The 17,198-nt window shown below is 51.3% G+C and overlaps 1 protein-coding gene across 1 annotated transcript in view; it reads left to right on the top strand.

Moving 5' to 3' along the window:
- The window catches only part of CUNH4orf50 (chromosome unknown C4orf50 homolog), a 43,780-nt gene extending 31,968 nt beyond the window's left edge, over positions 1–11,812 (top strand). Inside the window, exons 9-12 of the mRNA XM_032855312.1 lie at positions 1,936–1,992; positions 4,178–4,360; positions 10,149–10,268; positions 11,725–11,812. Coding sequence (XP_032711203.1) covers positions 1,936–1,992; positions 4,178–4,360; positions 10,149–10,265 — 357 coding nt within the window. The 3' untranslated portion in view covers positions 10,266–10,268; positions 11,725–11,812. The remainder of the gene's footprint in view (positions 1–1,935; positions 1,993–4,177; positions 4,361–10,148; positions 10,269–11,724) is intronic.
- The last annotated feature ends 5,386 nt before the right edge of the window (positions 11,813–17,198 follow it).

Raw genomic sequence — 17,198 nt, 5'->3', positions numbered from 1 at the left:
GAGCACAAGCAGGAGGAGGGGTGAGGCAGAGGGAGAAGGAAAGGGAGAATCAGACTCTTTGTTGAGCACAGAGCCTGACACGGGGCTCAGTCCCTGAGATCTCCTGAGATCAGGACCTGAGCCAAAATCAAGAGTCAGACACTTAACTCACGGGGCCACCCAGGCACTCCCCCTAGACCCTGGCCATCGGGTTCTTTTTTGCTAGCTTTCCATTCTCTGATGAAATTCTTGTCATAGGACAATGGGGCACTTCAACCTTGAGGTTGGTCTCCGATAGCTCTGTTCTCCAGTCCCATCAGCATGGACAGATGCCCCAGACTCTCCACGAGTGCAGGGACCTTCACGCCCTTCTGTGTGGTATTGGCCATCTCAGCAGGCATGAGGTGCTAGCTCCGTGTGCTTTGCTTTGCCTTTCTCCAGTGGCCGATGGTGTTGAGCTTCTTTTCACAGGCTTCCTGGTCATGCATCTATCTTCCACTGGACAAACGACCATTCAGTTCTTTCGTCCATTTTGCAACTGGGTGGTTTATTTCTTTGTTGTTGAGATGAGGAGTCTGTATATGTTCTAGATACGAGTCCCATATTAGATATGTGGCTGGCAAATATTTCCTCCCATATGTTGTCTTTTCACTTTCTTCTCATTCACTTTTTCATTGCAAACACCCCAGCACACAGGGCGCAGCAACATTCACGCTGTTGCCTAAAACGATGCAGGCAGGAGGTTGACTCCAAGCCTGCAAATGTTACTGAGTGCCTTTTGAATAGAAAACTGTCTGTTTGGAGCTGGCATTTTACACTTTGAATACATTCCAAAAGGTACGCCAAAAGAGCCGTATAGGAATGTTCATGAAGCCTTGTTTGGAAAGCAAAGAAACAGTATACACTTTCATAAAACATGGGTTCAATAGGTTACCTTTCAGCCTCATGCTGAAATAATATGCAAGATTTTAAGTGGATGTGATCAGTTTGTATGTGTTGACATAGAAATAACACCTGGACTGTAAATTCAGTGACAAAACTGAGACGTAAAACATTTGAATAGTGTCATTTCATATGTATGTATACATACATCGGCATTCTGGTCGTGAATAGGCAGGGTTGAGACCTGCGTGAGAGATCAGAAGAGGTTGGCAAGAGGAAGAAGGATTTTTATTTGTGTCGCTTTCTTGTTCTGACTGCAAAGGGAACAAGAGGGGGAAGGAGAAGGACTTCGAGACCAGCTGTCTTATTCTCTCTTAGGATTTGGTGGGTCAGCAATTCAGACGGGACTTGGCTGGGCAGTTGTGCTCCACCGAGCATCAGTGGGGATGACTCGCTGGCATTCAGCGGGGCGCGGGGTCCGGCTGGAAGGTCCAGAGCTGCTTCACTGACATGCGCACGCCAGACAGTAATAACGGTTCACATTCCATGAGCATTAAGTGGGTGTTCTAAGCACTTTACAGGAAAGGATTTACAGCATCCTTGCTATAATCCTCACTCATTGGGTAGGTGCTAATATTACCCCACTTTACAGATGAGAAGACCGAGGCAGATAGAGAAGTGATTTGTACAAGGTCACAGTTCTAGCGAGGGGCTGAGCCAGGATTGGGACCCAGGGTGTTGGGCTCAGATACCAGGAGGTTTAAAAACACGGCACCAGAAAACTCTGGCATTTCTGCAGGGGATATCTGGGAACGCTTCCTGCCTAAATGAAGAAGCAACAGAGGTGGTCCCACAGCCACCGTCTGGCAGAGCTTAGAGCATCCTTCCTCCTCTGGTCTTGCAGAGCCGGGGATGGGAAAGGTCCCTGTACCTCACTGACAAGCCCATGTGGGAAAAGAGGGGACTAGAGCCAACCTCTCTGAGCCCAGCTCGCCTGGGGAGATGCTGGTGGTGTAAACGGTGGGGGGTGGGGGTGGGGGCACAGCCTTCTCACACATGTTGGTTCCCTTTCAGCTTGATGAGCTTCAGAAAAAGCAACACGAGGCCAGTTTCGCTGTGGCTCCTTTAAAGGTACTATGTCTGTGAGATCAGTATGAAATGTCTCTTCTAAACAAACAGAGCTCATATTTTCCCCATTCTAGATCTTCAGTCCATCTTTATTATTTTTAAAAAAGCACATACACTCACTGGAAAGAAGAGAAATATCACCCCCAAATTCCCATTCAATTCTAGAGTTTTCGTGTATTTTCTTCCGGTATACTTTACATGTGTCTGAGATCCCACCACATCTGTGGTGTCTGTGTCCTGCTTTTGCTGCCGGAGAATAATCCAGGAGGGCTGTCCTTGTCTGCCCCAAGCCCTGAATCAGCTGTTCGTGCTGGAGAACGAAACACCAGATCTGCAATTCATAAAGCTGCCGGAGCCCTTGCTCCATGGTCAGGTCCGTCTGCCCGTCCTCCCCTCTCCCGCCCTCTTTTGCATTCTTGTATATAAATATCGTGATGCACACATTTTATTAGAAGGGTTTTCCCCACAGAGCCAGACATGTCTTTAGGACAGATTCCCAGAAGTAGCCCTCATGGCCCAAATGTTCTTTGCCATTCGGACATGTCATTTGCTGGAAACCTTCGATATGGCACCCGAATTTGGGAAGTGGACCTGGAGGGCCTACCCTTTTCTGTCCAGTCTCTGGGTGGGGTACAGAGGGGGTCCTGGCCCCCACTGACTCACCAGCCCCACCCATGTTGGGTCCTTGGTTTCCTTAGATGTTAACTCAGAAATGTGAGCCACGCCATCCTTCAAGCCCTTCTCCCTCCCGGCGCTCCCACATCTGTCAGAGGCTTGGGTCTATGGTTGTGATGTGGCGTGACGGTCATTCCCACTCAAAGCTTGTTCTGACACCCTGTGGATGTCAGCAGTGGAAACGCCAACCTTAACGCCCTATGAAAATGTGAGCGCTCCGCCCTCTTTTTTTTTTTTTAATCATTTCCTTATACCTTTTACTTAAACAAAGACCATAATCCCTTGTAAACTACAAAGGCTGCCATATGCCAGGGACTCCACATAGTTTATTTTAAGGTCTATGAGCAACATGACAGGAAAGGGGCACATGAGCCCCACTTTACAGATGGGGAAAACTGAGGCTCACAAGGGAAGTGACCTGCCCATAGTCACACAGAGCTACTTGGTAGCAGAGCCATGATTTGCATGCAGTTCTGTCTGATGCCAAAGGCTCCCCTCAGCCACATGGTCCTTCCTGGAGGTCATGAAGAGCCCAGTAAAGTCACTGTCACCACGAACAAAGCCTTGTAGGGGGAGCTGCAGTTACTATGTTCAGCTGATGCAGGCCAAATGCACAAGGCCCTGATGTTTTGGGATGGTGTGATCCAGGGGACCTGGGGAGCCCCACCCAAGGGTGCTGAGGCCCCCAGCCTCCAAGTCAGGCCCCCTCCTGCCCTGCCTTCTTGCCAGTATGGGGTGCCCAAGGACCGCTGCCTGGGGGATGTGCCCAAGCCTCAGGGCAGGAAGTCCTGGCAGGAAAGCATCATTACCTCCTCTTCTGATGGAGCAGAGCACACACCAGAAGGGACAGAGACTCACCTGGGGCCAGCCTTGAATGACGAGAGTCTGTCACCCCCTCCAGACATGCACAGATGTGGGAGGTCATTTCATGGTGGGAGGGTCACTCACTCATACCATCCATGTAATAAATCCTTCCCAAGGGCCATGCTGTCCCCAGTGATGGCCCAGCGATGGCCCAGGGATCCAGGGCAGTGTCACCCCTGACCTCGAGGAGCTCCCAAGCTATGTAGGAGACAGACCCACAAGTATAATATCAACTGTTGGGATAGAAGGAGCAGGGAGCCAGGCAGAGAGGGACACCAGCCGCTTCTATCCTGGTGCCCTAAATGATGCCCATCGTACAGATGAGCAAGTCAAGGTCTGGAGAGAAGCTTGGTCACAGCTGGTCAGTCAGTGGCAGAGTCCACACTCTTGACCCCCTGATCCTGAACTCCATATCCAGAGAGCAGTGGGGAGCCCCAGGGGGTGCAGCAGTGTGGTGACTTTTTTCAAAGCAGGTTCTGGCTTGTGGGCACAGGAGGAATTGCAGGGAGGGGGTTGAGCCCAGGCTGTGCTGGGGAATGCAGAGCAGGAATGTGATGCCCCAAGCCCAGCCCAGCCCAGCGGCTCAGTCCCGGATGGTGTCCTGCATTGGTGGACCTACCTGCCTATGTCTCCACTCCCACCCTCCCAGGCCAAGCTGGCTTCCCTGTTCCAGAAGTGCCGGGAGAGGAACCGCCTGATCACGCACCTGCTTCAGGAGCTGCGCAGACACGGGCTGGAGGACCAGCTGCTTTCTGAGATGGCACAGAGCATGGTGGACGACGTGGCGCTGGCCGAGTATGCAGCCACCTTCCCGGCTTCGGGGCTCCCAGAGGTAGTTCCACAGACACCGCTGTCCCTCTTCTGGTGGGAGCTGTGGGGCCATGAGCTTCCTGCCCACCTGCCTGAGCTGAACTGTTCCTCCTTCCCTCTGCCCACTGACCCCACCCAGAATGCACCCAAGACTCCTGCTCCATGGTGGCACCCGTGCTCCCAGCGGGTGCAGGAGGCTGATCTAGGTGTCCTTACCCTTAAAGGCCTCACAGCCCCGGCCGGGGACAGACACACAAACAGCGTCATTTCAGGGTCCTGCGTGCACTGGGCTGTTTCTTCCACCAGGTGGTGCTTTCACGTGTGCCCGAGGGCCTTAGCACTCACCACTTTCCCTGGCAGGATTCTGGTCTGTCCCGCAGCCTTCAAGACACAGCTCAAGCATGACCTTGTCCAGGGAGCCTTCCCTGGGTCCCGCTGAACACAGAGGTCGCCACATCCTCTGCCCTTCGTGGCATGTCAGAGGGAGCTTCCCCTGCTGTTGTAGGAGCTTTGCTAGCTCTTCGTCAGCAACTTCATAACAATCTCTGGCTCCCTAGTGCCTGGCCCAGAGAAGCTGCTCAGGGAATACTTGTTGCATGAATGAAATCAGGAGCTAACTGAATGAGGATCTCCTCTCCTAACCGCCATCCGAAGAGGAAATTGAGGTTCAGAGAGGTTGGAAGGCTCACTCAAGGTCATGCTGCCCCCAGGCAGTGTGGATGGTCATTGATGCCAGTTCTCACCCAGGTCTGGCCCTGAACAGCCGCACCTGGGGTCTCTGTGCCTGGTACAGTGGGTGCTCAGCTGAGGCTGTCCCCCATGCCCCCTCACATACAGGCAGGCACACAACCTCATTCCTGGGGACCAGCCAGCAACACAGCCAACAAACACAGCTCCTGCTGTAGACATAGCTGGCCCTGATTTCCACGCTCCCACTAGGCAACTTAACACCAGCTCTGTTCCTCCACTCCTTGGCCCTTCCCAGCCCAGCTCTGCAAGTCCCACCTTCTCTGTCCCTTCCGTTCCCCCTGCAGCCGTCAGAGGCCCCCTCGTCCCAGCCAGCCACCGTACAGCCCAGGAAGTGAAGTCCTGGAGACTCAGGGCCACATGGTGACTTGGTTCAGAGCCAGAATTTGAGTCCAGAGTCCCAGACTCCCAGTCCAGTGCTCATCCCTTTGCACAAATGCTCAAGTCTCTTCAGAGCCAGCATAGGGCTGAGGAAAGAAGTCAGCGGCTTGTTGAGATGCTTGGCACAGTCTCTGTGTTGACCAAAGCAGGAGGAAAAGCAGAGTTCCAGGGTGTGGGATGTAGTAGGTGTCACATGCGAGGGCCAGCTGCCTATGTGCTGAGGGGACCTCATAGCGGTGGGAGCCCCACCCTCCAAGGGCTGCTTTGAAACTTAGAACTGAAATGTTCTCTGGGATCGGATAGGCTGACTTACAATGACCAAATTCATAGAGACTGATGTATAAACCTGACCACTAATTTATCAGTTTCCTGTGAGAACTAGAACCATATGCAGGCTGATGTACTGGATGGATGGATGAAAAAAAATGTCAGCATGTATTTCTTTCCTGAAATGGTGGAGTTGTCTGGAATTTCATTCATTCATTCCTCTGTTCATTTGTTAGTCATTAAATGTTTACAATCAGAATCTCCTTCTGGAGACTGGGATGAGAACAAGGAGAATTAATGGTCCATCAGCCTGTGTCATTCATTTCCTGTAAGGATGTGCTCCCAGGACCTGGACATGCCTCCCACTGGGCCAGGGTGTCTCCCCGAGACCTGTTGAAAGCCATGGCTAGTTAGAAGCTTCTACTGTTCTGAGGTGGCTTTGAATCTGCCCTGATTCATTTTGCATTACTTTACAATTCCGCTCTCCAAGAACACCCCCCCATTTTCATGATTGGGTGGGGTAGTGGGGCGCCTCACTGTTTCGTGTGCAAACCACAAAATCCACAGATACCTAGCACCCACTGCCATGCCCCAGGCCTGGTGCCAAGTGCTGGGCAGAAACGGTGAAGCGGGCAGACCATTACGTGCTCTGAGCCTCAGTTTTGCCTTCTGTAAAATGGGAACAGTACAGCCTATGTGCCGGAGTTGACTTGAAGACAGATAATCTGTTAAACACCCCATGCAGGGGATCCCACTGGGTAGGAACCTGGTCCTTGCGTGGGCAGCTGTCAAGAGGGCACGCCCTGGAGTCAGGGAGCTCCACCACTGCCTAGCTGTATGGCCTTGGTGGGGGGACGCTTACGTGTACCCCTTACGGTGCGTGGGCACTTCCCCCCCGTGCTTTATGGAGCTCACTCAGGAGATCCTCCTGCAGGGAAGGATTGTTCCTTCCCCAGTTAGGAAACCTGAGGCTCAAAGGTTCTAAGTCTGGCTCAAAGACACACATCTCTGGGTAGTTTTCTAGCTTGGGCTTCTCCGTGTGAAGCAGCTTGGCTGAGCTGAGCTGGCATTTGACCCCAGCAGGGGGCTTCTGGGCCCAGCCACTGCAGTGACGAGCCTGTGGGAAGGGCAGGGTAGTGGGTGCACATGCGTTATTGGGGGTCTGGGCTGCAGCTCGGGGTTGGGCTCATCCCATGTCCTCAGGGAATTGGTCCCTCGTGTTGCTGGATGGCCAACCCCCAGGGTGCAGCCTCTAGGCAGTGATGTGTCTAACAACCCAAGGGTTGTGCTCCAGGCTGGCTGGGGTGCTCAGCGCTGAGGGGAGCAGGAGTGGGAGACTGGAGTGGGTGGGAGGTCACCTGCACTTCATTTCTGAGTGAGCGGGGAGCCAGCGTTGGTGTCGGAGCAAGGTCCCTGTGCTTCTGGACGGCAGATGCTACAGGCACGTGGGCTGTGCACGTGGCAGCTCATTTAGTTCAACAGCCGGTGACTTGGGCCGTGAGAACTGAGGGCCAGGCAGCTGAGCAGAGCCTTGTGTGGGGGGTGCACCGAGGCCCTTGAGGGGATGGTAGCCGTTCCTCCTGCTGGACAGCTGGGCAGGAGGTGGGCTTTGCGGACACCAACTCTCATTTCAGAGAACACAGGTGGAATTCCTGATGCTGGTTGTGGACCCTGCCTTACAGCCTGGGAGCCCTGCCCAGCTGGCTGGGGAGTCATGGGTGGGCTCAGGGGGATTTACCAGAGCAGAGGGAGCACTGAGGCTGGGCAGCGGGGCTGTCTGATGTGCCAGGGGTGGTCCTGTGGAAACATCCCCGTGAGGGGCTGGGCCCTGGAGACTCAGGTTGTCTGGCCCCTGCCTGGGGAAGGAGACCCACCATGACCCCAGACGTCCAAGGGAGGATGGGCTGCCATTCCTTTATTCACTGGGCATGGTGATGAGAGCCGAGACTCAGTCCTCCCTGGCACTAGCATGTTCTATGGATTAGCTCACTTCATCCTCTCAAAGCCTGCTTTATCAGTGGGGAACCAAGGCCCAGGGCAGTCAAAGAGCTGGGCAGGGTCACACATGGGGCCACTAGGCTGGGGTTCATTGCTATGTCTGTCTACTCTCCTGCTCTTGGAGGAGGGGCTCACACCTGCAGCAGGTCCCTCAGGTCGAGTTGATTTCTTCACCCTGGTGGGGCGGGTGATGGATGGGAAGCCTTGGCCCTCTGAGCACCTGTGCCTTTTCCTCAGGGCTGTGTGTAAGTCTCAGTCAACTCGGGCAGCTATAACGGAATCCGATAGGTGGGGGCTCTCACAGTTTTGGAGCCTGGAATTCAGAGCTGAAAGTGCAGGTGTGGACAGGGGCTAGTCAGGGGGGTGGGGGGCATCATCTGGACTGCAGCCTCAGGAAGATGGAGGTCACCGGCGCAAGGGAGCTGCTCGTTTCCCTTCCTCTTGTCCTGCTCGTTCCTCTTCCCTCCACCTTCTGGAAAAAGCTTGCTTTCCTCTGGGTATTGTCAACAAGCTCTATATATGGGCCTTCAGAAATGGATGTCACCTTAAAAAGAAGCAGTGAGACTTGGAATCCTAAACTCCCCTAATTCATTAAATCAACGACCCCAGGCCTGGGCCTCCAAGGATCCAGGCAATTATTTTCTCTTTAGCTTTTGCTTTTTATGAAGTTTAGAACATTCCCCCAAAAGTTTTCATGGAGAGAGAGGCAGGGGGAGCGGAGCACGTAGGGTGAATCTTTGTACCCTGAGTGGGGCGGGTGAGTGGAAGATTCAGTAGCCATCCATTCTCACTGTATTCTGACAAAACCCCACACAGGACATAGTAGTGTGTCCATTCTACAGATGGACACAGCAAGGCTCTGGAGTTCCACTAACTTGGCCAAGACCATGGGCTTGGTAAGAGGCAGAACCAGGATTCAGCCTGAGAGTGCCTGGCTCTCAGCCTCCCCGGGCTGGTGGGAAACACGAGGAGTGGGGAGCGGGGAGGGTCTCTAGAACCCTGATCACATGCTGAATACAGTGCCACCTGGAAGCCAGTGGGACGGGTCTGAGGCTGCTCTGGATATGAAAGTCAAGGAAACCTCATTCTCATTCTCATGTTGAAGGAGTTTACATCAAACGAGACACACTCTAAAACTGGGAGCAAGGGGAAGCATACATTTGGAGCGCTGGCAGTGAGCAGAGGAGAGACACTTGATGGGGAAGAGGCTTCCTGGAGGAGGAGACACACACCTCAGGCTTGGAAGGATATAGAGGGTTTGGGATAGTTGGAAGGACAGAGTGAAGGTGCTTGAGGCCCAGAGACCTGCATGCAGGAGGGCACAGAGGTGTGAACAGTGAAGGTGCTGGAAGACACAGTGTTTCCAGGGGTGTAAGTGCCAAGTGCTAAGAGGAGACAGCGAGCGTGCACAGTACAGAAGACTCCAGTAAGTGTGGTGTGGGTTATGGTCCAGCCATAGTCTGTGCCCTTGGGCATTAGTCACTGGACTCATCAATCCCCCTTAGAGGGTACAAATGGCCCAGTTGTCACAGCACAGCACATGGAGGGGCCAGTGGCTGAACTCTGCCAGGTGGAGTCAGGGAAGCCTTCATACAGCAGGGGACATTAGAATGAGATCATGACACTCACATAGAAGGTCACCAAAGAAAGAGAGGGAGAGAGAGAGCAAGCGCTGGGGTCCTCAGGCAGGGGCCCAGACTATGTGACTGCTTGGTGGACACGGTATTGGGGGAAAGAAGGTATCCCAATGACACAGCATGCAGGGCCCCTGGTTCACCACAAACAGCCAGAAGGAGGCATGCTCTGGGCTGCTGGTCTGAAATCTGACCCACCTTAAAGGCCAGCACTGATCTTGTTGAACCAGTCAGGGGTTGCCTGGCCAACCAGGCAAGCTGCTATTGCCACCTCACCTCTTATCAGCCCCGTGTGGTCATGGGATCCAGGAAGGTCACCACTCAGTCGATGGGGTGGTGGTGCAGGGGACTCAGGTTCAAGCCTGACCTGAATTTCTGGGCGCCTGAGCCTGGGATCCCAAGGGGTAGCTCAGCAATCAGTTTGTGCAAGGTGTTGGCGGGACCTCTTGGAGAAAGAGTATTTTTCTTAGAAACTCTGCCATCCAGCTGCTCTCCATTTTTCCATTTTCAACAGCAGTTTCTAAAACACATTAATCACAGGGTCTGTTTGGAGAATTAATTCGGGTATAGGAAATGCAATCGTTTTCCTGCACCTGTATTCCCTTAGAGCGAATCCTCCTCCTTTGTGGGTCACAGGGAGAGGAGGGACGGGTGGATCTGGCCAGACAATGTGTTTTCTGCAGGGAGGGGTGAGTGGCCTGCTTCATTCCGGTCATGGCCACCTGCGTGAGGCTTTTTCTCCTGAGCCGTTCAGAATAACTGCTGAGATGTCTTTTCTTCCAGACCAACCACCAACCAGATGTTGAGCCCGAGAAGGCAGCTCCTGTAAGAGGTCAGTGCGATATTCAGTTAGGAATATCTGTGTGCTCTGACACGGTCCAAGTCAGCAGGGCGATCTGACAGGTAGGCCAGTGTCCAGTATGGACCCTGAAGAATGGGAGCCCGCTTTCTCCCCCCTCTCCTTCCCCACTTGGCCCTGCGTTCTCACTTCATGATATAAGCGGAACACAGGAAGAAAAATACCACCTCTGCAGAAGTGGCCCAGTTCCTCAGCCCTGTAGTTTCACTTCTGGAAATTCATCCTAAGTGAATAATTCTCTGTGTGGAAAAGCTCAGTGGACAGGTGTATTCATGCCAGCGTGTTTCTAATAATGAAAAACTGGTGGTGGTCGGGGGAGGGGTTCTCCAGCATTGTTAATTAGCCCGTAGACTCTGCAAAATATTGATCACTAAAATCATGCCGCTAAGCACGGTGTGATACCATAGAAATGATGATATTCTCCATATTTTTAAAAGGTAGGGAGTGGAATGTTTGGGATGGTTACATGGATAAAGCTGGATAAGCACATCTTATGGGCTTATAAGTGGATGATTGGCAACTTATATTAGCAGATAAATTCTAATGGTGGTTACTTAGAAAGATGGTAACAGGATGATTGCTTGTGTTCTGTTATTTTTATTATGAAAAAGGAAATTAAGATGCTACCTGGGAAAGGCAGAATTTCCCTGGTTAAGTGCAGCGTGCTCTCAGTGTGGGAGAAGGGAGGCCGTCAAAGGATTTGTTTAAGTTTATGTTCATATCGGGGGCTCAATAGAAACTAGGAGAAAGTCTGGATGGTGTTGACTTTAGGCAGCTGCTCACCTAGCAATTCCCTTACTGTACTTACAGCTGTGTAATCTTGGATGAGTTAATTAAGCTCTCTGAGCCCCAGAGTCTATCTTCTAAAGAAGGATTTTAGGGCCTTTCTCAGGACTGTCTAGGGCCTGACCCAAGAAGAGAGATCTTTTCTCTGTCTTTGTCTGGTCAGGCTGGGCCTGTCCTCCTGTACCTTCCCCTCCTATCCTTGCAGTCTGAGTGGACATCTCTTTTTCACAGCTGGAAGGACATAAATTCCATTTGGTCCTGTATCTGCCACTATTTTACACCAGTGTCCTTCCTTTTCTGGGCTCAGCTTCCTCACCTTTAAAAGAAGGAGATTTGATAAATTGATTTGGTTACCTGTGCATTCAACATTTCTGGAAGGCTGCCATGTACCAGACCCCCACTAGGTGTTGCAGGGTTCACAAAGATGGGTCGGCTTGCAGAGGTGGTGGTCCCTGTGTTGGATGAGCTGGCAGCTGGGAGGGAAAGCAGAGACAGGCATTCAATTTTCTAGGATACCCATAACCATGGTGGGACCATCAGAGGGGTATGGATGAAGCATGTGAGGGTTCGAGGAAACGCGAGAGGGCCTCTGCCATGGGATTTGGGGACCTCGGAATGACAGAGACTAGGAAAGGTTATTCCAAGTCTCAGGGACTTGTTGACTTTTAGAATAGATTTCTGGATTGAGGCTTAACTGAGAATACTCTCTTCTAGCTCAGAAATACCACCTGAATCCCAAAATGGACAGTGTCCTCATCCAAAGACCTCTGCATTCAGAGTCCTGGCCTGTTCCCAAGGCTGAGTGGCCAGCACAGACGGCTCGACTGCATTCTATGAAGGTGAGAGCACATCAGTCATCCAATTTCTTAGATCAGCTTTTTTATTATAAATATAACACACATATGGAAAAGGACTCAACTTGTAAGTATACAGATCAATGAACTATCATGGAGTAATACCCAAAAAACCATCATGTGGTTGAAAGCTGGAAAATACCCAGCCCAACAGAGAGAGACCCCTTGGTCTCCCTTCCCAGTCTCTGTCTATTGTTTCTTTTTTAATTTGTGGGTTTGGTCAAGTCCCGTGTTCTATGCCTGGTTATTTTTCATCGAGTGCTGGACATCATGTTTGAAAAGTTAAAGACATCATTTGAGGTTCTGCTCGATACTGTCTTCCTCCAGAAAAGATTTCCTTTTGCTTGTGACAGGTGTGATGCCAGGACAGAGACCATTCCTCATGTCACAACTGGTTCAGAGATGGGTTTCAGAATTTGCGAGGTCTGCTTTCCTTCCTGTTCACTCTTCTCCTTGGGCATAGCCTTTTGGGGGTCCCGACCAGAAGCCTGTAGTGTTTATCAGCATCTTTCATCCTTGGCCCTTGTCAGTCCCATGAGGCTCTCAAAAGCTCCACTTACCCTTCTGCCTCTCAGCTACCAGCTCTGCCCTCACCTGGAGGGAAATACAGCCTTCACAGCCATGCCCCCTACTCCTGGCTTGTCTCCTTGTTTTCCATTTTAGTCCCCCAGATCCTGACCATCTTGGTAGCTCTTGAATGGTTTAAATAGATGCTGAGTTATATTCCATCCTGCTTTTCCAGAACTTACTGGAAGTTCAGTCCAAAATGTCTTAACCAGTTCTAGCCAGAGGAGCCCTCTCTTTTCCCAGAGAAAATGTATTTTAGTTGTGAGGTGTGGGGTCTGACAGGCCTGAGTTCAAATCCCAGCTGTTGTTTGGTGTGATGGTGGGCGGATTACTTAACGAGTCTCTGTCGCCACCTCCTCGTCTGTAACATGAGGGTAATACGCCTACTGCTAGTATGAGCACAAAATCAGGGAAGCAGGGCAGAATATGTGTCTGAACTAGAGAGATGCTCAAGAGGAAAGAAAAAAAACACCAGCCATGACTCAGGAGGCAACCAATCTTATTCTTAGCATTTTATCTCAGCCTATTATTGGTTTCCTTCTCCCGGCCCTTCCTATGGCTTTTCTCCTGCCTCCATGATATTATTAATTTTTTTCTCTAAAACCTGGAGAGAAGGACACCTGGGTGGCTCAATCAGTGAAGCATATGCCTTTGACTCAGGTCTTGATCTCAGGGTCCTGGGATGGAGCCCCGCTCTCTGCTCAGTGGGGAGTCTGCTTCTCGCTCTCCCTCTGCCCCTTCCCCAAACTTGTGCTTTCTCTCTCTCAAGTAAGTAAAACCTTTTTTTTAAAAAAAGATTTTATTTATTTATTTGTCAGAGAGAGATAGAGAGAGGCAGACAGAGGGAGAAACAGGCTCCCAACTGAGCAAGGAGCTCAATGCCGGACTCAGTCCCAAGACCCTGGGATCATGACCTGAGCCGAAAGCAGATGCTTAACTGACTGTGCCACCCAGGCGCCCCAATAAATAAAACCTTTAAAAAAAATAAAAATAAAACCTGGAGACAGTATTTCTCTCGGAATTGTTGAGACAGTTCAGCGAAACCGTGCACACTGTTCTGCTCGCTGTTCTGCTGGGTGTCCGAAGAGCATTCAATAAATGCTAGCTACTGTTACTGACCTTCTTCTTAAACCTTTCTTTCTTCTTTCTTTCTTCTGACTGGTGACTTTCATCTTAAATTCCGCATCTACAGATTTATTATCTGGGATGAAAACTTTCTTCCAGCTCTGCTCTTTTTCTCGGAAAATTACTCTGACTTTTGATCTTTGGCCTGGCTTGTCCCAAGCAGGTGGGAGGCATTCTAGACAAAGGGAACAGTGCCCACCAAGATAGAGAGGTTGGGGGAACTGTGAGCCATTAAATGTGGCTGCAGCACAAAGTAAGGCATAGAGAGGAGTCTAGGAGAACTCAGTGATGATGTGGATGAGAACAACGATGGGAAAGAAAACCCCCACTCTTGCCTCTTCAGTGCTTGCTTACTATGTACAATGAATGCACTGGCTTTGCCAGTCCTCATGAGGGGCTTACAAAATAGGAATCCTCATTAGCCCCCTTTACCTATGAGAAAAGGTCAGGAGCAGAGGGGGTAAACAGCCCACCCCAGGACACACAGTTAGCAAGTGGCAGATCTGAGGTCCCATCCAGGCAGCTGGTTCTGGAGCTGGTGGGACCAGATGGAGTGGGGTCTTCCCTGGGGAGATGGGAGCAGTCCCTCCTGCCCCCAGTGCAGCCCAGTCTGGAGTTCACTGTGAGGAGAAACCCCTCCAAGGTGTGCTCTAGGTGGTGCTGGCTGGAGACCGACAGCGGTCCTCTTAAGGAAGTAGTCAGAGCAGAAATGGGGTGAATGAATGGGCAAAAAGCATGCCTCAACACTCGCATGGTTCCAGGAGTCTCCATTGTTCTTTGACTTTCTTCAAAGTCATCACCACACACTTGGGATGCCACTGGATGAAAACCCTTCCTTGGTTGGACAGAATTTCAAGCCCACAGGACATTGTTATGCCTTTGCTTTGAGTTGACAGAATGTTGATGGCGACATTTCTGTTCCCATGCTTTACCCAGCGCCTGACCATGGCGGGCCTTCATGAATAATTGGAGAAAGGGGCTGGGTGGCTCTTTCTCTGGAGGGTCACACAGGCCCCTCACCCTCACCCCCAGCACTACATTGTCACCTCCCACACCCCCAGTTCAGGCGTGGTTCTGCTCAGTTGTAAAGGACGTCAAGGAACAGAGCCCTCTGCCTTGCAGAAAAGCAGATTGCAAGCCGTGGATATGGGCTGGCCCCGGGTAAGAGCTTCCTGTGGGGGAAAATGCATTTGTTAGATAATTACACTGGGGGATCAGTGACCTGTCAGCAAAATGAGGTCAGTTTTGAAGGACACTAACTAAATTTATCACATGTCAAAATTCTATTACTTTATGGTTGAGCTCAAATCCAAGAAAAAAAAAGCAGCGAGGAACCTAAAATTACACAAAACTATTCCGAGAAGGCTGGTAAACTTTTGGCATTTGAAGAAATATTTGTCCCTATGTCACATCACCGTGATCCTGTCACTTGGCCACTGAAGACCCTGCAACCATCCTGTGTTTAGCAGCAGACTGTAGTGGTGAACAGTGTGGGCTCGGGAGACACCCTGTGTCTTGGGCTCCAATACTGATTTTTGTCTCCTATTGACTGTGTGGCCCTAAGCAAGTCACTTAACCTTTCTGGGCCTCTGTTTCTTCATCTGTGTAATGGGATAATAATATTAGTTACCTCTCTGGGTTCAAGACTGAATGAATCAATATATATACGTTGCTCAGCATGATACCTGGCTCATCGCGGGAGCTCGGTAAATGTTCACCATTGTAGGTTGAGCCGTATGAAATATTATATGCCCCTTTCCTACAAAATCTGCATTTTCATAAGGTTTAAACTATTCTTATTATGATGACAAGTCCAGATTCCTTAAGTCTCTGTTTGCATTCCATGTGTGCATTACTCCACATGGAATGACCCTCAGTTTTTAACACTTCAGAATCCCGCCCCTTCCCTCAAATTCTGGCTCAGATACCGCCTCCTCCAGGAAGGCTTCCTACTTCTCAGTGTGCAGTGGGTGCTTCTCTCCTGGGGGAAGCTCCCCTGGCATCCGTGTCCGTCTTCCAGGTCTGTCTCTGCAGAGGACTTGCCTGGAAGTCTGTCTGCTTGCCCCGCTGGGTGGGGAGCACCCTGGGGGAATGGCTGGTCCAGGCAAAGCCCACAGGGCAGTGCTCAGTGACCCTCACCCCCTCTCCTTTCTTGCTTTGCCTTTCTCTCAGCCAGCTTCCATGGGTGATGCTGAGAGGGCGCTGAGCGTGCACCATGGCCCACTGGTCACTGCTCCCCGCCTTGGGGTCACTGGAGAAGTTTGCTCCATTCTGCCTGTCTGACCAGTGAGGCACAGACCCACGAGTCTATCTGCTGGAGGACTGAGCAAGGATGGAAGTAGGACTTGTACTGCTGAGCACGGGGGTCCTTCCTTCCTGTCATTTGCAAGGATGGCATGTGATAAAGATGATGGGCATGAAGGGCTGAGAAGCTTCTGGGGGAGCTCCAGGAAGTGTGAGGTTTTGAGGTCGGGTGGCTTGGGTTTGGGCATTGAGCCAGTCATGCCAAAGCTACGTAGATGAGGTCAACATCTCGTTGATGCCAATTTCCTTCTGATGGGATGGTCACCCTCTCTCGATCCTGCGAACCAGAAACTGTAGAACAGACACCTGCTCTATGGGGACAGCCATAAGCGATTGTCTTGGCAGACGCCTGCTGGATGACGTAGTGGGAGCCGCCCCCCAGCCCTGGGCTCCTCCCCCGTGGCACCATGAAGATGTGGTTTGCCTCATTGAACTGTCATGGAAGGAAGTGAGAGATGCAGGAGGAGCCCTAGTGGGAGGCGCAGAAAGTGACCTATAATGTTCCTTATCGTTGCCCTCTTTTCCCTGGATGAATGTGGGATCGAGGGCTTTTATGAACACATAGAAACAGACACATTTCATTCTGCTCTTGCCTCCAGCTGCCCCTGCCCTCAGGGCGGACGCCTGCCTCTGGAGTGTGCCTGGCTGCAGACCCTGCCGAGCCAGCGCTCCCCTCACAGTGCCTGCAGGAAGAAGGTGGACTGTCCGGTCCCGTCCCCCAAGCCGATGGCCTCCTGCCACCCTCTGAGCTCCTGAGTCCTGCGAGGATCCTGGCTTTCCACAAAGAGCTTCGGCAGAGCATTTGCAGCAATTCCCAGGTCCATAAATCACCTCTGGAGTTATAAATTTAATAGAACCACTCACGCTCTGGGGCCATTTCATAGACTCCATAAATATTTGAAGCCGAACCTTCAGACACTGCTTTAAGAAATTGGTAGCAATCAAAACCCTCATTCAGTGGCAAGTGGTTTTGCCTTTGGCTCGGGGGGGGTCTGTTGGTTGTCAGAGCTTGGAGAAATACTGGACTGTGCTCGCACATTCTGAGGGCTCCGGCTTGGGCTAATGTCAAGGCAACAAAGAGAATATTTACTGTACCCAAACCTATTGAATGATGGGTCCGATGGTTCTCCACTGGGCATGATTTTCCCCAAAGAGGGAAAAATTTGGCAACGTCCAGAAACATTTTTTGTTGTCCTAATGGAGAGGTGCTCCTGGTTTCTAGTGGACAGAGGCCAGGGATGGTGTCACAAGTCCCATGATACACAAGACAGCATCCTACAACAGAGATTGTCCCACCCAGTGTCAATAGTGCCGGGGTTAGGAAGCCCCAGACTGGTC

This window comes from Lontra canadensis, unplaced genomic scaffold (genome assembly GCF_010015895.1).
Source record: "Lontra canadensis isolate GAN:19392208 unplaced genomic scaffold, GSC_riverotter_1.0 scaffold1, whole genome shotgun sequence".
In the NCBI taxonomy this organism is placed as follows: domain Eukaryota; kingdom Metazoa; phylum Chordata; class Mammalia; order Carnivora; family Mustelidae; genus Lontra; species Lontra canadensis.
Note: the sequence above shows the minus strand (reverse complement) of the source record. Positions and strands in the feature narration are given on the sequence as shown.